Source organism: Peromyscus eremicus, chromosome 8a, assembly GCF_949786415.1.
Source record: "Peromyscus eremicus chromosome 8a, PerEre_H2_v1, whole genome shotgun sequence".
NCBI classification, from domain to species: Eukaryota; Metazoa; Chordata; class Mammalia; order Rodentia; family Cricetidae; genus Peromyscus; species Peromyscus eremicus.
In genome coordinates this window covers 69,202,107-69,225,506 of record NC_081423.1, presented here as the reverse complement: position 1 = coordinate 69,225,506, position 23,400 = coordinate 69,202,107, and the positions used below count along the sequence as shown (strand labels likewise).

At 37.4% G+C, this 23,400-nt stretch overlaps 1 protein-coding gene and 1 long non-coding RNA gene across 2 annotated transcripts in view; one reads left to right on the top strand and one right to left on the bottom strand.

Annotated features, from left to right (window-relative positions):
* Positions 1–23,400, top strand: part of Med13 (mediator complex subunit 13) — a 93,091-nt gene that overhangs the window by 62,772 nt on the left and 6,919 nt on the right. The window contains 11 exon segments of the mRNA XM_059271417.1: positions 6,401–6,562; positions 9,457–9,680; positions 10,309–10,498; positions 11,594–12,050; positions 13,556–13,775; positions 15,183–15,374; positions 15,532–15,755; positions 19,370–19,512; positions 20,066–20,224; positions 20,339–20,524; positions 23,073–23,221. Coding sequence (XP_059127400.1) covers positions 6,401–6,562; positions 9,457–9,680; positions 10,309–10,498; positions 11,594–12,050; positions 13,556–13,775; positions 15,183–15,374; positions 15,532–15,755; positions 19,370–19,512; positions 20,066–20,224; positions 20,339–20,524; positions 23,073–23,221 — 2,306 coding nt within the window.
* LOC131917534 (uncharacterized) overlaps positions 6,364–23,400 on the bottom strand; it is a 28,494-nt gene continuing 11,457 nt past the window's right edge. The window contains exon 3 of the long non-coding RNA XR_009380685.1: positions 6,364–6,469. This is a non-coding gene — a long non-coding RNA (uncharacterized LOC131917534). The remainder of the gene's footprint in view (positions 6,470–23,400) is intronic.

The window sequence follows — 23,400 nt, the reverse complement described above, 5'->3', positions numbered from 1 at the left end:
TAGGCAGGTACTTTATAACTGAACTATATCCTCGACTCACTTCGTTTGTACTAATGAAATAAAACTAGTATTTGACTTGGATAGCATTGTAAAGATTTACTGAGCTCATTCATGTAAACATAATAGATTTTATGTGGTCCTTATATTAATTCAGCCACTTTCAGACATACATAAAACAGTGTGCTTGATATTTGGGAGAGCAATGAAGTAAGATAACTAAAATTATAATCAGAAGTAAAAGATAATCCAAATTCCTATTGATAGAAGAATATATAATTACAGTAGTGCCGATAGAATATTAACAAGCCCTGAAATTGAAGACAATTATATGTAACAAATAGGTGAATTATAGCAGTAGTAGTTTGAGGGTGAGGTCAGAATAATTCCAAAGATTGTAGTCACGTGTGTTTTTTTATTACATACTGTTTGCATGTGTATTTGTGCCATGTTACACATGGAAATCAGAGGACACTTGCAGGAGTTGCTTTTCTTCTTTCCATTCATGTCTTTAGGCTTAGCTGAAAGCACCCTTACCCCCTGAAACGACCCACTACCCCAGTTAAAGCATTACCTTTAGTTCAGTTCTGAAGCAAGCAAAAATAAATGTGCACATCAATCTCAGGGTGCTGGTTAATTATTGAAATTTATACATGTATGAAAATGAGCCAGGGATAGAACAGGAGGGGGCATTTAATAGGACTGTTTGAGGAAGTATAATAGTTCTTGAGCAGGCTAGGCATGGTGGCACACATGTTTAATCCCAGCACTGAGGAGGTAGAGGCAGGTGGATGACTGAGTTTCAGGACAGCCATTACTACATAGTGAGAGTCTGTCTAAACAAAACAAAACAAAGTAGTTCTTGGGCAGTGAGATCATAACTCATAATTATTTTCATCGTGATATCAAAAGTAATTTGTGAAATAAAGCAAGAAGACTACACATGCGCTCATTATTATACATGACAGTATCATGATTCATCTAGCTTATTATACTATAGGGAAGTGCCAGATAAAGAAAAACTGAGTCGGTGAGTACCTAGCACATAGGATCTCCAATGTTACTAACTCCAATGGCAGCAATAGCTTCAGTGGTGCTCTTTATTATTAGTTTATTGGGAACACCCTGTTTGCCAGATAAATACTGTGTTTTACCTGGTGCGTATTTATACTCTGATTAAAGTATAACATCATTGAGATATATACCAACAGATTAAGACCTATATGTTAGGGCCTATGGATTATGCCCTCTGCCTTGGATACCGTCTCCTATAGACTTGGGATCTTTCTTGTTTCCTTTAAGTCTAGTTTAGATATTATCTTATTAATACAAAATTAGAAATCCTCATGTTCTGCATTTTCCATAGTGTTTGATTATTTCTTTCTCATGCAGTAGAATTTATTGATTGATCTCTCTCTTTTTTTTTTTTTTTTTGGTTTTTTCGAGACAGGGTTTCTCTGTGTAGCTTTGCGCCTTTTCCTGGAACTCACTTGGTAGCCCAGGCTGGCCTCGAACTCACAGAGATCCGCCTGGCTCTGCCTCCCGAGTGCTGGGATTAAAGGCGTGCGCCACCAACGCCCGGCTTTTGATTGATCTCTTATCCCTTAAGTACATGCTGTGCAGTTTCTGTGTAAGGATAGCCATATTTCCAATACCAAGAATAGTACTTGGCATTTAGTCCATGATCGGAATAATGAATATTTGTTCAAATTAATTTAAAAGTGTAAAGTAGGTTAAGAATGTAACTCTGTAGCAGAGCAATTGACTGACAGGTATGCTATCCTGGGTTTAATCCTTATTACTGCAAAAGAGGAAAAAAATCTACAGAATACAGTTTATGTTTCAGTGGCAACTTTTGTTTTGTTCAAATCAGAAAAATTTTTGAGAGCTTTTAAGAATTGAGACAGTAAGTAAAAGTTGCTCTTAGAGCCAGGCAGTGGTGGTGCACACCTTTAATCCCAGCACTCAGGAGGCAGAGGCAGGCGGATCTCTGAATTGGAGGCCAGCCTGGACTATAGTGTCAGTTCCAGGCCAGCCAGGGCTACACAGAGAAACCCTGTCTTGAAAACAACAACAACAACAAAGTTGCTCTTAGTTTTCTCAGGCTCACTGTCACAGCACCTCCTGATTATTTAATACTTTCATAACCATACCATATCATTTACCTATATAAATATACAATCACATATTTAGTATTTATAGTGTAACTATCAGTACAAACAATTTTAGAACATTTTAGTAGTTATTCCCTATGTTTGTCTGTCCCTTTCTCAAAGCTGTAAGCAATCATTAGTTTAGTTAGGGTTCTGTCTGTATACATGTGCATTTGGGGGTATTGTATGTAAATAGAACAGTACAGTATGTAGTCTTCTGTGACTTTTTTGTTTGTTTTGTTTTGGTTTTTTTTCGAGACAGGGTTTCTCTGTGTAGCTTTGCGCCTTTCCTGGATCTCACTCTGTAGACCAGACTGGCCTCAAACTCACAAATATCCGCCTGCCTCTGCCTCCCGAGTATTGGGATTAAAGGTGTGCGCCACCACCCCCCAGCTTCCGTGACTTTCTTTAAAACAATGTTTTAGTTTATTTTTATTTCATGTTCTGTATATATGTCTGTGTGAGGGTGTTGAGTTCCCTGGAACTGGAGTTACAGACAGTTGTGAGCTGCCATGTGGGAGCAGGGCATAGAACCTGGGTCCTCTGGAAGAGCGTCCAGGACCACTGAGCCATCTCTCCAGCCCCTGACTATTTTTTTTCCTTCCACTTAGATTGTTTTCAAAGTTCTTAAAGCACGTATTAGTACTTTAATGACAGTGTTCCATTGTGATATAGATACATCTTTTTTAAAGTCTACAAATTGGACATTTGAGTTGTATGCACTTTTTGGCTATTATAAATAATGCTTCTGTGGACATTTGCATATGATTTTATATGATGTATACTTAGGGTTCCTGGGTCATATAACTAATACTTTTCAAAGCATCTGCACTATTTTAATCCACACTTTGGATGGCTCTGCTTTTTCCAAAACCGCACCAACGCTTGCAGCAGTCTAGTTTGTTATTGAAGACATCCTAGTGGTTATCCAGTGGTGTCCTGTGGTTTGGCTTTGATTTCCCTAATGTTCAGTGTCTTCATAGACTTAATAATCATTTGTATCTCTAGAGAAGTGTGTAAGATCTTTTGCTGTATTGGGGGTGGGGAGGAAGGGGTGAGTGTGCAGGTGAAGTGTCTGATCCTATGGCTCTGGCTGTCCTCAAATTTGTGGTCCTTGAGCCTTACCTGCTTTAAAATTTGATTTTATGTTGTTCTTTTAAATTGTTGTCTGTTTTTGCCTTTTTATTAGTGATTTGTATGAGTTCTTCATGAACTGTGGATGAAAATCCTTTATTGGTATATGGTTTGAAAACATTTTTCACTTTTTTTTTTTTAAACTTTTTGTGCATGTGTGTGGTGTATGTGTGTGGAGTGGGTTCTGGGGATTAAACTCAGATCATTAGGTGTGGAGGCAAGCACCCTTACCTCCTAACTCATCTTCCATTTCTTGATAATACCCTTTGAAGAATATTTTTGATTTTGATAAAGTCTAATTTTCTCCTTGTTCCTATACCTTGGTGTTATATCTAAAAAGGTTTATCTGGCCCAAGGACATGACATTTCAACATTTTTTTTCCTAAAAACTTTATGGTTTTAGCTCTTAAATTTGTTTTGGTTTTTTGAGACAGGGTTTCTCTGTGTAGCTTTGCGTCTTTCCTGGGACTCACTTGGTAGCCCAGGCTGGCCTCGAACTCACAGAGATCCGCCTGGCTCTGCCTCCCGAGTGCTGGGATTAAAGGCGTGCGCCACCACCGCCCGGCCTAGCTCTTAAATTTGTATCTGTGGTCCTTTTTGAATTAGTAGATGTTTAATGATTTTAATTTTTTTTTTTTTTTTGAGACAGGGTTTCTCTGTGCAGCTTTGCGCCTTTCCTGGAACTCACTTGGTAGCCCAGGCTGGCCTCGAACTCACAGATATCCGCCTGGCTCTGCCTCCCAAGTGCTGGGATTAAAGGCGTGCGCCACCACCGCCCGGCAATGATTTTAATTTTTAAAAAGAATTAGAATATCAAGGCTAATATAGCCAATGTTCATTAATTAAGGATAGAAAACAGTGAGAGTATCTTTAAGAATTCCTCTTAATTAGAATAAAAAATACAAATTCCTGTGCTTTGATGATCTCAGGACGGAATGCTGAGTTTTGATATTTTTTCTGGTATGAGTATGTGTCTGCCCCTTGACTGCTAGTGCATAAGCTACAGTGCACTAGTGGAGCTCCAGTCTCTCTTTCTTTCCATGCTCTATTCTGAGGACCAAACGAAAGTTCTTTTCTTGCTAAGCCACCTTACTATTTTTTTTTTTGTTTGGTTTGGTTTTTTGAGACCCCACTCAGATTATTTTCAAAGTTCTGAGTTTTGAGCTCTGGCTATTTTGGAAATGACTCTGTAGATCAGGCTGACCTGGAACTTATAGATCCACCTGTCTCTGTTCCCATGTGATTTTTAGAAAGCTCCCATGTAATTACAATTAATAGCCCTAGCTAATGATAATTTTTTCTAGGTTGTTAATATTCACATATGAATATTTATACTAATTGCATAACAAAATATACTTCAGTTTTATATTTGTCATTTACTATTATTTCTTAATAGTATAACATGTTCTAGCTTTTGTTTTAGTTATTTAAGATTTATTTTCATTTTAAATTATGTATATGTGTGTGTGTGTGTGTGTGTGCCTGTGTCTATGTGCGTAGGGGTGCAGGTTCCTGCAGAGACCAGATCTTTTGGAGGTGGAGTTACATGTCAGTGTAAGCTGCCAAGGGGCTTGAATTTGGGTCCTCTCTAAGAGCAGTAATTACTCTTAACTGTTGAGCCACTTTCCTAGGCCCCTCCCTCCATTATTATTATTAGTTAATATTCCATGCCAGGTAGTTTTATCACTTAATAGTGACTAAATGGTATTCTCTTATGTATATAGCAGTATATATGTTTGTAGATCTTATATATAAATGTTTTGTGTTGTGTTTTGAGATAGGGTCTTTACTCTGTAGCCCAGGCAGATCTGGTACTTGCAACAGTCCTCTTTCCTTATCTTCTTCAATGCTGGAGTTACTGCCATATACCACCATACTTGGCTCAAAATTGTTATTAAACATGTATCTGGAATTAAATTACTACTTCTTTTTTTTTTTTTTTTTTGGTTTTTCGAGACAGGGTTTCTCTGTGTAGCTTTGCGCCTTTTCCTGGAACTCACTTGGTAGCCCAGGCTGGCCTCGAACTCACAGAGATCCGCCTGGCTCTGCCTCCCGAGTGCTGGGGTTAAAGGCGTGCGCCACCACCGCCCGGCTAAATTACTTCTTAAGTTATAAAAAATTAAAGCTACCAGTGATAAGATAGGCAGTGATAATAATTAAAGCTGAATGATTTAATGTAATAGTATGATCAGGCAAAATTATTGGTCAGATTAATAATATCAGTGTCATTAGTGGTACTTTTCTGTAGCCATTTTACATTTATAGGACACATCGTTCATATCCATTCAGATATTTGCTTAAAAATGCATTTCAAACAATTTTATAATGTTATACATACCAAGATTACAAAATATCTGCAGATAATAGTCTTTTGCAGTATGAACAGGTTTTATCTGTTACACATTCTGTATTCCAAAATGGCTTTGCTTGTGCTGTTAGGCAGTCTTGGTGCACCACTGTTACATTTCTAGTCCTATATTTTGGAGTTGTTATAGTCTGTGTTTTCTCAAACTAATTCATTATTATAACTAGTTTTACCTCATTGTTTTACCACAGTAGTAGAATTAAGAGAGATGATCTATAACTCATTTCAGTGCAAGACAGGATCTTATGTACTAGAAATGACCAAAATAAATACAAATTAGTTAATTAGATAAAGCCATATTTTATGAAGAGGAGTTATTTTTCAGTGTTTTTTGGCTGTTTTGCTTGTGTTTCTGGGTGTTGAACTTGGCTCTACACGCATGCTAAGAATCTGCTCCTGCTAAAGAATCGCCTCCTTCCTTCCTTCCTTCCTTCTCCCCTCTCTCTTCCTCCCTCCCTCTCTCCCTCTTTCCCTCCCTCTCTCTTTTTTTCTTTCATTCTTTTTTGAGACAATTTTGCTAACTTGAAGAGGCTAGCTCCAAACTTGGAACCTTCCTGTTTCAGCCTCCTGAATTCAGATTTTACAGACATGTACCACCGCATTTGACTTTTGAAAGGTTTTATATAGTTTTCTGTGTAAGCAAATGTTTAATGTTCTTTATAATGAACAGTTAAAATTCCTGAGATTTTTTTATCTCTGAATTGTGTCACCAATAGCAATTATTACTCACTTTTTTTTTTAATGGTTGTAGATATGAGTATGCAGTGTTCGCAGGATATACTTCGAATGCTCCTCTCTCTTCAGCCAGTTCTTCAAGATGCTATTCAGAAAAAAAGAACAGTGAGACCTTGGGGGGTTCAGGGTCCTCTCACTTGGCAACAATTTCATAAAATGGCTGGCCGAGGCTCTTATGGTAAGTTATGTATTGTGATAGATAATGACTGATTTTATATCTATTCTCAGATATGTGCCCAACTGGAATAAGCACATTAGTTCTCAAATATTTTTGTATTAAACATTTAAGGACATTGTGGTCTAGTTCTAACTCTAACCTGCCTTTCTACATTTGTAGAATTTACCTTTCCTGGGTTCTTTACTCTCACATCAGTGTGAGTAGTTGTACTGTTTGTTACATGCTTGACAACCTGTGTGATTTTATGTGAAGAAAGAGTCATGTTGCTAAGATGATTTTTTTTTAAATCCCCAAATGACTTCAGTTCTAAATTGAGTGAGATGGACAGGTTGGGGTCAGATAATAGAGATTAATACTATTGATTTAAAAAAAACATGAAAATAGAAATTTACAGTTAATGATAACAGTAGTGACTGAATACTCTGAGTGGGTATACGGTTGATTATGATCACCTGTGATGGAGGAGACTATTTAATGTTTGAATATTGATGTTTCTGAAATAGCACTTAGGAAGGATATTTGGAATGATAGCTGGTGTGTTATCTGTAGTGAGAGCCTCACACACAATAGGCAAATACCTAACCACATCTCTAGCTCTTCAATAGCTGTTAGTATTAAAATCCTTGATTTCTATGTGTGGTTTCAGAGTGCATTGTATACAGTAGTAGGCTTCTTGTATTTTTCTTTTTTATTAGTGACTGAATGATTTAACTGTCATATAAATTGCTACTCCATGAAAACGTCAGGTTAGTAATACTTTGTAGTATAAGCTCTACATTCTTTTCAAAACCAGTATTATTATTGTTTGATTTTGTTTTTACTCTTTTGCTTTTTGGGGGGCCTGCTACCCACCTCCCAAATAAATACACATGGCGGCTTATTCTTACTTTATGAATAAGTAAGCCTTAGCTTGGCTTGTTTATTGCCAGCTTTTCTTAACTTAAATTACCCATTTACCTTTTGCCCCTGGGCTTTTTCCTTTTCTTACTTCTATATATCTTACTTTCACTCTCATTCTATGGCTGGCTGTGTAGCTGGGTGGCTGGCTAGCCCCTGAAATCCTCCTCCCCTCTCCTTTTCTTCTTCTTTTTTTTTTTTTTTTTTTTTTTTTTTTTTTTTTTTTTTTTTTTTTGAGACAGGGTTTCTCTGTGTAGCTTTGGAGACTGTCCTGGATCTTGCTCTGTAGACCAGGCTGGCCTCAAACTCACAGAGATCTGCCTGGCTCTGCCTCACGAGTGAGTGCTGGGATTAAAGGCTTGTGTCAGCACCACCCAGCTTCCTCTCTTTTTCTTGCTCCTTTCTCTCTCGTGCTTTTTTTCTCCTTCTATTTATCCTCTCTGCCTGCCAGCCCCACCTATCCTTTCTCTGCCCAGCTATTGGCCATTCTGTCTTTATTAGACCATCAGGTGTTTTAGACAGGCAAAGTATCACAGCTTCACAGAGTTAAACAAATGCAACATAAAAGAATGCAACACATCTTTGCATCATTAAACAAATGTACCACAGCATAAACAAACATCTTAAAGTAATATTCTACAACACAGTATAGAGATTTATTTCTGCTCCTGATTTTGGAATTATTTCTGTTAACACATCCGAAACTATCTTCCTTTACTTTTTAAGTAGTTGTCTACATATCATTTTTATATATGTAGTGTGCGTGTATGTAGTTTATATATGCATTTTACCAATATCCTATTTGTAGACATATAGATTGTTTCCATCATTATCATTTAAGTGATTCATGTATGCTTGGCTTAAAGCATATGTGTAGTTTAAACTGTATATTGCTGAATTATATTCAAAAGTATCAATTTAAACTCCATCAGATAAAAATCTACTATCTCAAACTTGCCAGTAGATTGTCTGGTAGTTGAATGAAAGAACATTTTATTTCACTATAATTTGAGAGGCTGAAGATAGGTTTCCTTGGTTCACATACTTGTAACTTTTCTTATCATACTAGACAAGTTGTTTACCTTTTCCAGTCCTGTTTCTTGTATTTAAAATGAGTTTAATAACAGTGTCCGCCAATAGATGGTATTTGTGAGAATTAGTTAATATAGAAATGTAAAGAGCTCGGCTGGGCGGTGGTGGCGCACGCCTTTAATCCCAGCACTCAGTGAGTTCGAAGCCAGCCTGGTCTACAGAGAGAGATCCAGGACAGGCTCCAAAGCTACACAGAGAAACCCTGTGTCAAAAAACCAAAAAAAAAAAAAAAAAAAAAAAAGTAAAGAGCATTGAACAGTACATAGAATGTAGTGCTACATTTATTTCTTAGTATTCATTTTAAGTTACTTTCTTTAAAGAGATCAATCATTTTTTCATATCTAAGAGGCATTTTAATTTTTTTGTCTTTGTTCATGTCATTCCTCATTTTAAAATAAGGTAATTTGCCATTTTCTTTGTCTAAAAATGTTTTATGATAAGAACATTTACTTGATACACCGTTTTTTATCAAGTTGTAAGTAATAAAATACAGTATTGTTGATTTCTATTCAATGTTACATAGTATATCTTATGATTTTTCTCATAGGTCCTCTTTTATGGTAAACAAATGAACTATTCATCATATTAATTATAAATCTGTTTACTTTTAAATTAATTAATGCCAGGTGTGATGACTTGCGCCTATAATCCCAGCATTTAAACAGGCTGAGGGGAAGAGGCTTGCTACAAGTTCAACCTGACTGGGCTATAGAACAAGATTACCTTAAAATAGCTGTAAATATTTTCAAATGACCTCTTAAGGATATTTTTAATTCTGAAAATATATCATTGCTAGCTTTACATATTTGTGTTTTTAATATTATCCTAATACTTTCTTTATTAGCTTTGGAAATAAAGACGATGACATGAATTAGCTTTTTCCTATTTCCTTTTTTATTACTCAGGAACCGATGAATCTCCGGAACCACTGCCAATTCCCACGTTTTTGTTGGGTTATGATTATGATTTTCTGGTGCTTTCTCCATTTGCTCTCCCTTACTGGGAGAAACTTATGCTGGAACCTTATGGATCTCAAAGAGATATAGCCTATGTTGTACTCTGTCCAGAGAATGAAGCTTTGTTAAATGGAGCCAAAAGCTTTTTTAGAGATCTTACTGCAATCTATGAGGTAGGTATTTTCTGATTTATAGTTCATGTTTAAAATGTACCGAGGAATTCTATTGGTTGATGGGAGACTGCTGGTGGTGTCAGTTGTTTTACTAGTGAACTACACTTTGCCACGTTTTTGTTAGTCTTTGTTAGGTATGTGTGCCATGGGTCACAGTAGAAAACAGTATTGGAGGGATCTCTCAAGGGCATATGGGTTCCTTTAAAGTAACCCTTGGTATGTTGGGTGTGGTGGTGCATACCTGTAACTCATGTACTTGAGTAGTTGAGACAGGCCAGTCTGGGCTACACAGTGATACCATATCTTGGGGGAAAAAAAAATGTATTACTGGGGATGGCGGTATATGCTTGTAATCCCAGCATTTGGGAGATGAAGGCAGGAAGATTAGAAATTGATGGTCATCCTCAGCTACATGGCAAGTTTAAGGCCAGCCTGGGCTACCTGAGACCCTGTATCAAAAACAAACAAACAAAGTAGCAGCTTGAAATTCCTTAAGAAAATTGACCAGTGCCAATGATATTTCGATTCATTTGTTAATTATAAGTAATAAAGCTTATTTTAAATAGCTTAAGTAATTTATTATCTATACCCTAATAGTATAGTAAATTCCCTGATTCTGCCTTTGTAGTCCTGTCGATTGGGCCAACACAGACCTATTTCTCGACTCTTGACGGACGGGATCATGAAAGTGGGAGCTACTGCATCAAAGAAGCTTTCAGAAAAGTTTGTAACAGAATGGTTTTCTCAGGCAGCTGATGGTAACAATGAAGCATTTTCTAAACTCAAGCTTTATGCACAAGTCTGCAGATACGATTTAGGTATTAAATTTGTATTCATTCTTCAAGAGTAGTGTGAGCATTGTGCCTTGGTTCATCATCTATTTTTGTAAAATAATATCCTAGTGTCATGTAGCCATCTCCATTTTTCCAAACACGCTCTGTCTGCCTGCTTTTGTCCTGTAAAAATCAGAACTGAGTAGATGTGGCAAAGGCTGTGGTTTTGAAGTTAAATATGTACTGTCTGACTGTCCACCTAGAAATTCTGCTAGCCTTATATGTGGACATCCTATCAAGTAGACATTATGGATTCCAAAATATTCTCTGCTACTTTTGTGGGGTCTGATGTTTTATATACTTCAAGATCTGTGATTTGCTAATAATTCAGATGCACGTAATTTCTAAGTAAACTATGCAACTCCAGAAAAAGTCTTACTGTAGCTAAGAGAATGACTGTTATTTAAAACCTTTTTTGTAGTACTTTTAAATTTTAATATCAGTGACTTCCTTTACACTTAATCCAAAAAGATGCAATACCAAATTACGGAACGTAATTAGACATTTTTGTAAATTGAACCTCATGGTACTATTCCTCCATTTTATATTTTAGTTAGCTATCAGTTGAAATTGATATTTCTTCAGCTTGTGATTTAACAACACTTGAAGTGATTTGATGAAATATTGCTACATCTGCTGTCACATTTGTTGATGTATCTTAATTTTTTATTAACGTTTATTTACTTGAGTGTGGTGGGGTATATGTCCCCGAAGCAGTGGAAGTCAGAGGACTGCTTGCAAGGTTGGTTCTCTGTTCCTACCATGTGGTTCCTGGGATTTAACTTAATCACCTAGCCATCTTGTCAGCCTTTGTTTACAGTTAATTTTGCCCAGGAAATAGAATTTTCATATAGATTATCTTAAATTTGAATGAAAATACAGGTTTACTTTTATAGTTCCATTTTAAACTTGTTTCTTTAGTTTCTGGGAGAAAATAGAAAGCTAGTACATGCTGCACTGTTAGTAAAATAGTTAAGGGAAGATAATTGCCATGAAAGTATCATCTAAATTGTTATTTCTTTAGTAGAGTAAAAATAAGTCAGTGAAATCAAGAATTAAATACCCGTTTTTGTTCTTTAGGTCCATATCTTGCTTCTCAGCCGTTGGACAGCACTCTGCTCTCCCAGCCAAATTTAGTTGCCCCTTCAAATCAGTCTTTGCTTACTGCACCTCAGATGACAAATACTGGAAACGCTAATGCTCCATCTGCCACCTTAGCATCTGCGGCAAGTAGCACTATGACAATGACTTCAGGTGTTGCCATATCTACTTCAGTTGCCACAGCTAACTCAACTTTGACCACAACTTCATCTTCATCATCTTCCAATATGAGTAGTGGAGTGTCATCAAATAAACTGCCTTCGTTTCCACCCTTTGGCAGTATGAACACTAGTGGTTCAGGATCCATGTCTGCACAAGCAAGTACAGTTCAGAGTGGCCAGCTAGGAGGACAGCAGTCGTCATCTCTGCAGGCAGCAGGAATGTCAGGGGAGTCAGCGTCGCTTCCCACTCAGCCACATCCTGATGTGTCAGAAAGGTACTATGAATACTGATACTTGGGGTTGAGAGATAGTTGAGCAGTAAGTAGCATGTGTTTAGCCTGTGTGCAGCCTGTGTACAATGAACGAATAAATAGAAACTAATTTAAGTCTGTGGAGATTCAGAATCTACGGTCCCCTCTTTTTATCTAAGTAAGACAGACAGATGGCCGGGTGGTGGTGGTGGCGCACACCTTTAATCCCAGCACTTGGGAGGCAGAGCCAGGCGGATCTCTCTGAGTTCGAGGCCAGCCTGGTCTACAGAGCAAGGTCCAGGACAGGCACCAAAACTACACAGAGAAATCCTGTCTCAAACCCCCCACCCCCCAAAAAAAGATAGTTGTAAAGTAGTATAAAGTGCTCCTTGGTCTTATCTTGGAATTTAGTTTAATCATGCTAAGTATTTTATGTATAAAATTATATGAAGATTGTTTTAAAAGTCCTTATTGTAGAATCACAGGGTTGGTGTTAAGTTCTTAAAAAGCATTTCATTTCACATATCCCTATGACTGAGTCTGGCCTGTGACGTAAGCACATGTAATTGTTTATATGCACTGCACAAATGCTTGAGCAATCACTTTGGAGCTGTGTGTGTGTGTGTATGTGTGTGTGTGTGTGTGTGTTTGCGTGTGTGCTGGGCCTTACATATGCTAGACAAGCAGTCTACTACTGTTCTGTACCTCAGCCCTGGCATAGAGGCTTTAGATTCATATCACTTCTGAATTTCAGACCTGTCATTTACCCACTTTGTGATTGTGGGAAGGTCTAACCCTTTTAAGTATGTAGCCTTCTCTGTAGTATGCAAGTAATATGGTACAATGCACAGTAAGTACTTTAATGGTAATAAATCTCATTGTTTTTACAATGAAAGTGCTGTGAAAATTCCCATGTTTTATGAGTTCAGTTAGTCTAAACCTAGTTATTTTCCAGCTACCTAGAATGCTGTTGTTCCAAAAGTCACACTTACGAATGTAGGTAAAAATAAACTATTACCGAGATTGGTTTGCCCATCTTGAATAGCTACATAGATCTGAAATTTAAAGAAAATTAAAATTACCTATCAAAGAATGATGCTTATTCACCGCTAAACTTTTGAAATTAACATGTCCAATCTGAAAAGCACCAGAACATTGAACAGATAACCCTGGCTTCTTTCTGGATTAACTCTGTTTCTGGCAGGATCATGAGCAGGGTCAGTTTCTGAGATGGCTGTCAGACCTTTGTCTCAGTTTAATCCCTTACTGTTAAGCTGTTTAAGCTGTCTTTTCTTCTTTCTTTTAAAAGCACAAAGCCTTTTATTTCACGGGATTTCATATGGTGTGAAATGTGAAAGGGTATGTACAGAACTATGGTTCTCTTTGGAGGGAAAGGAGTATTCTGATTTTTAGAGAGGTTTTCTGATACCTTGTACTAGCAGTAAAGGAGAAGATGTAGGGAGTTGCTTTGGTGCTATCCCAGACAAATGAAATACAACTTTCTGTTCTTTTTCTACTTGAATGTTTAGCACAATGGATCGTGATAAAGTGGGAATTCCCACGGATGGTGACTCACATGCAATTACCTACCCACCTGCAATTGTTGTTTATATAATTGATCCTTTTACATATGAAAATAAAGATGAGAGCACTAACTCTTCTAACGTATGGACTTTGGGGCTACTTCGATGCTTCCTGGAAATGGTCCAGACTCTTCCTCCTCATATCAAGAGTACTGTTTCTGTACAGGTAAGAATTTGACGTTTTAGAACTTTCAGAGGTACTTTTCCATATTCAAAATAATTTTGTTAATAGACAGGTTGTAAGCCAGGCATGGTGTTGCACACTTTTAATCCCTGCACTAGGAAGGCAGAGACAGGTTGATCTCTGTGAGTTCGAGTCCGGGCCTGGTTTACAAAGTGAGTTCCAGGACAGCCAAGGCTGAGAAACCCTGTCTTGAAAAACAAACAAACAAAAGACAGGCTGTATTGATTTTATTTAAATATTATAATAGAAATTTTAAGAGAGTTTATAAAAGATAAATTTTGTAGTCATGGCGTCTGATGAATGGCTTAGAAGTTAAGAGTGCTTGTTGCTCTAACAGAGAATCCAAGTGTAATTATCTCCACTCACATCCTGTTGGCTAACAACTATCTGTAACTCTAGCAACAGGCAATCAGCTCCGTAGATGCTGTCATACTCATGGTATACACACTAGACAGACAGACAGACAGACAGACAGACAGACACACACACACACGCACGCACGCACGCACACACACGCACACACACATATGTGTACACACACACGCGTAAATCTTTAATAAACTTTATTGTCATTCTTCTGTCATAAGAAATAAAAAGATGATGTTGGGTGTGTATGGTGGTATGTGCTTGTAATTCCAGGAAGCTGAGGTAGGAGGATCACAAGTTTGAAGTCAGCATCAGTACATAATTCCAGGCTAACCTGGGCTACGTAATAAGACATTGTTTGTTTGTTAACCCCGCACTCCCCAAAAGATTATATTGAGTATATTTTTTCTTCTGTATTACTTTGTAAGCAGACTTATAAAGTAGAGCCTAAACAGGAAAATAATGCCTGCATTCTATGTAAGTTAGTTTTAATTGCGACCAGTTGCAAGTAAAAGTAGAAGAAAATTAAAGGAATTTTGATTAATAGGCCTCATGGGAATCTTAATAAATATAATTTCTGTACACAGAAAATTTAAAAAATATATAGGTAGTCCTTTAGTTCGGGGTCTATATAAATTGCCTGTATATTAAAGTCTGTGTAGTAGTGGTGGGAGAGATGACTCAGTGTTTCAGATCACTGTCTATTCTTCAGAAGACCAATGTTCATTTCCAGTGCCATATGGCAGCTCACAGCCATCCATAACTCCCAATGAATCCAATGCTCTTTTCTGGGCTCCACTCATAATAACATAGGGTGTGTGTGTGTGTGTGTGTGTGTGTGTGTGTGTGTGTACAGGCAGAACTCTCATACACGTACCATAAAAATTAAAGACAGTATATGATAGAAGCTGTAGTTTTTTAGTCAATCTTTCTGTTAGATGTTGAAGTTTTGTCTGAAGGGATTTCTCTTAACTGTGTTTTAAGTTACTGTGTTAACATTTGTAATACTCACTTTATCTGTAGATTGTTCCTTGTCAGTACCTGTTACAACCTGTGAAACATGAAGACAGACAAATCTACACCCAGCATTTAAAATCTCTGGCTTTTTCGGCCTTTACTCAGTGTCGGAGACCACTTCCAACATCAACCAATGTGAAAACACTGACTGGGTTTGGTCCAGGCTTAGCTATGGAAACTGCTCTTAAAAGTCCTGATGTAAGTATTATAAGTATGTTTTCCATGAACAAAGTTATTAAGATGACTTACAGTTTAAGATTTTATATAAAACTAAATAATAATGCTTTATTTTCATTTCAGGTTCTAAGATTGCATAGTTCTATAGTACTTTCTTTCTTTTTTTTTTTTTTTTTAGAGACCAGAGTGCATTCGACTTTATACACCACCTTTTATTCTGGCTCCTGTGAAGGACAAACAAACGGAGCTAGGAGAGACATTTGGAGAAGCTGGACAGAAATACAATGTTCTTTTTGTGGGCTACTGTTTATCACACGATCAAAGGTGGATTCTTGCATCTTGCACAGATTTATATGGAGAACTTCTTGAAACATGTATTATTAACATCGATGTTCCAAATAGGTACTTACATTTCCTTAAACATGATTATTTCCAGTTTGGAAAATATTAGAAATGTTAGTATATGTACATATGCACAAACATACTGTTTTATACTCAGTAGATAACCATTTAAAACTTATATACATTATGTTATTAATTGTTGAGATTCTGGGTATACTTTTATCTACATTTTATAGTTAGTACTTATATTGTATAATTAAGATAATTAAAAACACTTTTGCCCAGGCATGTTGGCACATGTCTTTAATCCCAGCATTTGGGAGATAGAGTCAGGTGAATCTCTGAGTTTGAGGCCAGGCAGGACTGCAATAGTGAGACACTGTATCTCAAAAACAAATCCTCAGGGTTGGGGATTTAGCTCAGTGGTAGAGCGCTTGCCTAGCACGCACAAGGCCCTGGGTTCGGTCCTCAGCTCCGAAAAAAAGAAAAAACAAACAAACAAACAAAAAAAAAAAACAACTGTTACCCCCCCCCCCCCCAATTAATCTGTCATACAGATAAAGATTTAGATCTCTAACTTTTATGTTACAAATCTTGTGGTAATGATTTTGAATGAAGAATTTGAAACATTAGGGACTAGAGAGATGGTACAGCAGTTATGAGTGTTTGCTGCTCTCCCTAGAGGGCTAGAATTGGTTCTTGGCATCCACATCAGGTGGCTTATAAAATCTGTTAACTCCAGCTTCCATAGACACCTGCATTCATGTGCACATATCTTCTAATACACATAATTTAAAAATACTTTTAATTTTTTTTTTTTTTTTAATTTTACGTGCACTGGTGTTTTGCCTGCATGTATGTCTGTGTGAAGGTGTTAGAAACCCTGGAACTGGAGTTATAGACAGGTATGAGCTGCCATGTAGGTTCTGGAAACTGAGCCTGGGTCCTGTGGAAGAGTAGCCAGTGCTCTTAACCTCTAAGCCATCTCTCCAGCTCCCTTAAAATATTTTTAAATATTAATTTTGAGAGCCCTCCTACTTATAAAAGTGGACTATTAAGCTGGGCACACACCTTTAATTCCAGAACTTTGAAGGCAGATGCAGGCAGATCTCTGAGTTCAAGTCCAACCTGGTCTACAGAGGGAGTTGCAGGACAGCCAGGGCTACACAGAGAAAACCTGTTTCAAAAAAACCAAAAAGTAAATAAATAAGAAATACTGCTTGTAGCATAAATTGTATAATGGTGTTTTTTTTAAACCTAATTTTCGTTAAATACATCTTTTAGTGAGATATTTGCATTAGTTATGAAATATTTTGAAAAGAATGCTTCTCTGTGAAGGAGGAGAGCAGATACCACTACTTATCAGACTTAGGTTACCATTTTCCTTCTTTGATCAAAAGGTAGAAATAAGGACAGGAGAGACAACTCAGAAATTAGAAGTACTAGCTGCTTTTCTAGAGGATTGGGTTCACAACCATCTATAATTCTAGCTGGTCTCTGGGACCAGGCTTACATGTGGTGCACACACACAGATATAAGCAAAACACTCATATGCATAAATAAAATAATTCTTTCAAAAAAAGTAGAAATGGGACAAAGATTAAGATTTGTAGGGGTAGGCAAGATAGCTCAGTGGGTAAAGATTCTTACCTCTAATCCTGACCATATGAATTTGACCCTTGTGACTCACATGATGGAGAGAACCAACTCCCAAAAGTTGTCCTCTGATCTCTACATATGGGCCATGGAATATGCACCCCTACACAAAATAAATTAAAATAATTATAATAAGATGTAATGAGCTGGGCGGTGGTGATGCATGCCTTTAATCCCAGCACTCAGGAGGCTGAGGCAGGTGGATCTCTGTGAGTTCGAGGCTAGCCTTGTCTACAGAGTGAGTTCCAGGACAGCCAGGGCTGTTACACAAAGAAACCCTGTCTTGAAAAAGCAAAAAAAAAAAAAAAAGATGTAATGAGACCTGTCTTTTTTTTTTTTTTTTTTTTTTTTTTTTTGGTTTTTTCGAGACAGGGTTTCTCTGTGTAGCTTTGCGCCTTTCCTGGGACTCACTTGGTAGTCCAGGCTGGCCTCGAACTCACAGAGATCCACCTGGCTCTGCCTCCCGAGTGCTGGGATTAAAGGCGTGCGCCACCACCGCCCGGCTGAGACCTGTCTTGAAATATAATCCCTTACTGGTTTCTTGCTGGCTCTGTGATACTGATAAAATTAGGTAGCTGAGCTACAGCTTATTATCTATATTGTCTATAGAGTAGCTTTATCTGCCTCACCAGATTGTTACGATGAAGTGAGTATTGCATGTACAGTGGTTTGGCCATATCCTTGTAACATAGTAAGTGCTAAATAAATGTTAGCTGCTCGTGCTCATTTGCAACGTGCTTGTGTTATGTGCTTGCCTACCTAGTAAAGGACATGGATTAGAAAATCTACAGTGTTATTTGGTCTGAGAAATGTAGTTTGTGGTTTTTTTTTTTTTTTTTTTTTTTTTTTTTTTTACCTTTTAAGATTGGTTTGTTAAAAATTGTTGGCCAAAATTGGACAACTCATCATCTTTTTCAGTTCTTGCCCATGGCATTGTCCATGCAATGTCTGCAGTAGCGAGAGTTGTTGATGGCTTATAAGACTTAAGTATTGAACTTCAAAGAAAAAGGTTTGGCTGGAATAAACAGTAGTTATAGTAAATTGAAGCTGTTGGTAGGTAAACTGAAAAAAAATTTCTTAGGTTAAGTACATATCAAAGTATATGTATATATACTTTTATAATTTATTTGAAGTTATTTTATGTGCATTGGTGTGAAGGTGTCATATCCCCTGGAACTGGAGCTACAAACAGTTGTGAGCTGCCATGTGGGTGCTGGGACTTGAACCCGAGTCCTCTGGAAGAACAAATGGTGCTCCTAACTGCTGAGCCATCTCTTCAGCCCCTCAAAATATGTTTAAAATATTTATGTGTGTTTGTGGAGTCAGAGGACAACCTTACCTGGGATTCCTCAGGTGCACTCCATCTAACCTTCCCCTTCTCTGAGACTGGCTAGACAGTCTCTATCCCAGACTTTGCCATGTAGGCCAGACTGACTGGCTAGTGTGCGTCCTCAGCTCTGAGATTAAAACTGCACACTTATTTTTTTAGGTTCAGGAGATTGACCTCAGGTCCTGATGCTTGCAAGGACAGCATGTTAGCAAATTAGCTATCTCTTCAGGACCATAATGTATATTAAACAATAAAAATAACAAAACAATCCATAAACTTGCAACTGCATATGATACTATACACCTGTGTTTCCTACAACTCAGGGAGCTAACCCAGGAGGATGAATTATTTGAATTTAGGAGTTTAAAATCATCTTGGGCAACCTAAAGAGATCCCATATCAAAAACTTAGAAACTTGAATGGCAAATATGTGTGTATCAGGACTTAGTTTTTGTAACGTTTTGAAGCATTAAAATTTAAAGGACCAGGAATTGGGGGCTTAGCTGCATAATGGAGTATAGGCATATCATATACAATATGATACCTGGTACCAGTATATATACCCTAGTACTAGTCAGTAAAACAGAATAAAGTAAAATTGATTCACCAGTTTGTCACACATTTGAATCCTCTTAGAAAATGTTATCATGTGAATTTTAGGAATATTTACAATCATTTTGTTCAATAGGGCTCGTCGGAAAAAGGGTTCTGCTAGAAGGTTTGGTCTACAGAAACTTTGGGAGTGGTGCTTAGGACTTGTTCAGATGAGTTCTTTACCATGGAGAGTTGTAATTGGTCGCCTGGGTAGGATTGGACATGGAGAATTGAAAGGTAAATTGTGCTTTTATCTCACTTTTTTACTTTGTTTTGTGATGATGTATATTTACATCAGAACATATTAAGTAAATGTTGAGTAAAATGCTTAAGTGCTCAGTAGTTAAGAGCTCTTCTATTTGACCCAGGTCAGATTCTCAGCACTCAACCTAGTAGCTCATAATATCTATAACCCAAGTTTCAGGGAGTCTGGTGCCCTTTTTCAGCCTCTGCAGGCACTGCACACATGTAGTGTGCAGGCAAAACCACTCATACAAATAAATAAATCTTTTAAAATGCTAAAAGTTATCATTAAAACTTTATTTTAAACAAGGAGCCATATATGAAGTCACTATGTAAAGTCATTATGTATAATGACTTGTATGTGATACTCACTGAAGGTAAAGGGATAAGGGTGTCAAGTACCACTACCTATAAGATAACCTCTGTGTTAGAAATACACTAATTTAAGCGCTGTCATGTATTTCTCTTTCATTGTAACCTTGGGTTAATAGCATAACAGAGCACTTACTTTTAGTACCGTCTCTCTTTGCCCTGTTGATTCCCACAGATTGGAGTTGTTTGCTGAGTCGTCGAAACTTGCAGTCTCTTAGCAAAAGGCTCAAAGACATGTGTAGAATGTGTGGCATATCTGCTGCAGACTCTCCGAGCATTCTTAGTGCTTGTTTGGTTGCAATGGAACCCCAAGGTTCTTTCGTTATCATGCCAGGTTAGTTACCTTCAGTGCATGTCTGATTTAATTATTCAATGTACACTTAAGTTTTTAAGTGTTACATAAAATTCTTCACTTACAAAAACAAAGGAAAAATGCATCTCTCTTCAGATTCTGTGTCAACTGGTTCTGTTTTTGGAAGAAGCACCACTCTTAACATGCAGACGCCTCAGCTCAATACCCCACAAGATACATCATGTACTCATATACTTGTGTTCCCTACTTCTGCTTCTGTGCAAGTAGCTTCAGCAACTTACACCACTGAAAATTTGGATTTAGCTTTCAATCCCAACAATGGTAAGTTAATTGAGCCTTAAAAATTCTCTTTTGCCGGGCGGTGGTGGCTCACGCCTTTAATCCCAGCACTCGGGAGGCAGAGCCAGGCGGATCTCTGTGAGTTCGAGGCCAGCCTGGACTACCAAGTGAGTTCCAGGAAAGGCGCAAAACTACACAGAGAAACCCTGTCTCGAAAAACCAAAAAAAAAAAAAAAACAAAACTCTTTTATTTGTTTTGAAATCCTGATCTGGCTGTGTGTCCCTGTCTTGCCTGTTGCTTGTTATTTAGCCCCAGGTTTGGTCTTGATTGAGTTCCCAGCAATCCTCCTGCTTCGTCTGAAAGTGTTAGGTTTATAAGCATGTATAACTCTGGCTGTTGGATTTTTTTTTTTCTTTTGTTTTTTTTAAAAGTATTTTGAGACAAGGTCTTGCTGTGTTGCTCAGGTTGGTGTGAAACTCTCACTCTCAGCCACCCTCCTGCTTCAGTCTCCCAAGTGGCTGAGACTACAGGCACACACCACTGGGCTTTTTAAAATATTGACAGTTTTAGTAGGCTGAATAGCATGCCCCGACATTTACCTTAGTAAGAAAAAGAGTTTCGAAGATGTAGTTAAGACTATTGAGATGGAGAGTTTTATCATAAACTATGCAGATGGGACTTAGAAGCAGTAGAACATACCTTATAACAAGGAAAGGAGAAAGCTTTATCTATACTCAATAGGAAAAAGCTGTTTGAAGGAAGAAAAGGATGCAAAGTCCAAGAGAAGGCTGCGAGCCAAGGCATAATGGTTCAAGTGACTGGTTAAAATAAGGAAACAGATTACTAAGACTTTTGACTCTCAAACATAAACGAAGAAATGTTTGTTTTACTCCAATAAGTGCATGGTAATTTATTAAAGTGGCTTTAGGAAATGACTGTGCCATTTTATATTATTGTATCAGAATTAGTCATTGATAGGAATTCTGTAAATTTTATTTTGAGTGGCTATCATTGATCATAAAATTTTTAAGTATTTATGCTGTGCTTTCGAGCTACTTGTACATAAATTTTACCATCATTCTATATTATATATATATATATATATATATATATATATATATATATATATATATAAAATCTGCCTCTTTTTTCTCCATACACCCACAATGTTTTCTTTCTTTCTTTTTTTAAACAATACTAGAGATTAAACCTAGGGTTTTTTGCATGCTAGACAAGCTGTTTCTACCACTGAGATATATTTGTAGGCTTTTATATGTCAGTTTGCTAAAACAGTGTTTTGTACAAACTGCTAGAATAGAGATGTAACTTGGTGAACCTTTTAGGTTGTATTTAATAGAATAAAAAAGTAGTGTTTATTGTTATTCTAAACTACTTTTGAAAATTATAGATCTTCAAAGATACACATACATTTTATTCTCTCTCTCTCTCTTTTCCTTTCCTCAAGATAGGGTTTCTCTGTGTAGCCCTGGCTGTCCTGGAGTCCAGACTGACCTCAAACTCACAAAGATTCACCTGCCTCTGCCTCCTGAGTGCTAGGATTAAAGGCATATGCCACCACAGTCTGGCACATTTTATCACTGTATTCTTTTGTTGTTAATAACTTGAATATTTTACTTAGTAATGAATAGTACCATTTAAAACACATTTACATTTCTCGATTTTATATTGGTTTTGTTACCCATTGTTTTTATAATGTTGTTATATACTTAGTGGCCTGAAAGAACATGTGTTTGTTATAATGCTCAGAATCATTCTCAGTGGGTTAAAGTCAAGTTGTCTTAGGGTTGATTCCTTCTACAGTCTTAGATAAATCTGTTTCCTTGCCTTTGCCAGCTTCTAGAGACTACTTTGTACAAAGCCTGTACTCTTTGGCTTCTGCCCTCTCTTCATTTTGAATGACAGCAGTAATTCTTTCACTGCCTCCTACTCTGCCTGCTGCTCTCTCCTTCCTATCAAGACTCCTGGAGCTGCGGTTAATTCAGTGGTATAATGCTTACCTGTCATTTGTGTGTCCCATGGTTCAATCCGGGGCACCACATTTAAGAAAAAAGAAAAGGACCCCTATGATTAAAGGGCCCATTGGAAAGCCCTGAATAATCTTTTTGTAGTCCTCTTTATTGATCAGGACTGGGAAATCCTTTATATGACTGTTACCACAATACTTGGCACATAGTTGATGTTTAGTCCATGTTGGTTATAGTAACCATTTTACTTGTATGATACTTTTTGGTTGGTTTTGTATTTTGAGACAGGGTCTCACTGTGTAGCACTGGCTAGCCTGGATCTCACAGAAATCCTCTTGCCACTGCCTCTAAGTGTTGGGATTAAAGGCATGCATCAACAAGCCCCTGCTGTTGTTGTTTTGAGACAGGCTCTCACTGTTTGTATAGCCCAGGCTGGCCTTAAACTCACAGCAATCCTCTTCACTCAGCCTTCTAAGTGATGGGATTACAGGCATGTGCCATCATGCCTTGCCAGTCCCATTTTGGTTAAAATTTATTTTAATACTTTACTGTGAATGATCATGGTATACAGAAAATAAAACACTAATTTCTTTTCTCTGTACAGATGGAGCAGATGGAATGGGTATCTTTGATTTATTAGACACAGGAGATGATCTTGATCCTGATATCATTAATATCCTTCCTGCATCTCCAACCACATCTCCCGTACATTCTCCAGGTTCTCATTACCCCCATGGAGGTGATGCTGGCAAGGTAATTCTGTTAAAAAGTTTCCGTGGATGTAAATGCCATCCATCCAGGGATTATTATATGAACTAGAACACCATTTTCCCCTTTGAAATTAGCAAAGAGATGAGATCACCTGAGCTCATGCACTTTTGTTTAGCAGTTAGTACTTTTTTGGGGATGGGGTGGGGCAATGATCTCCTTAC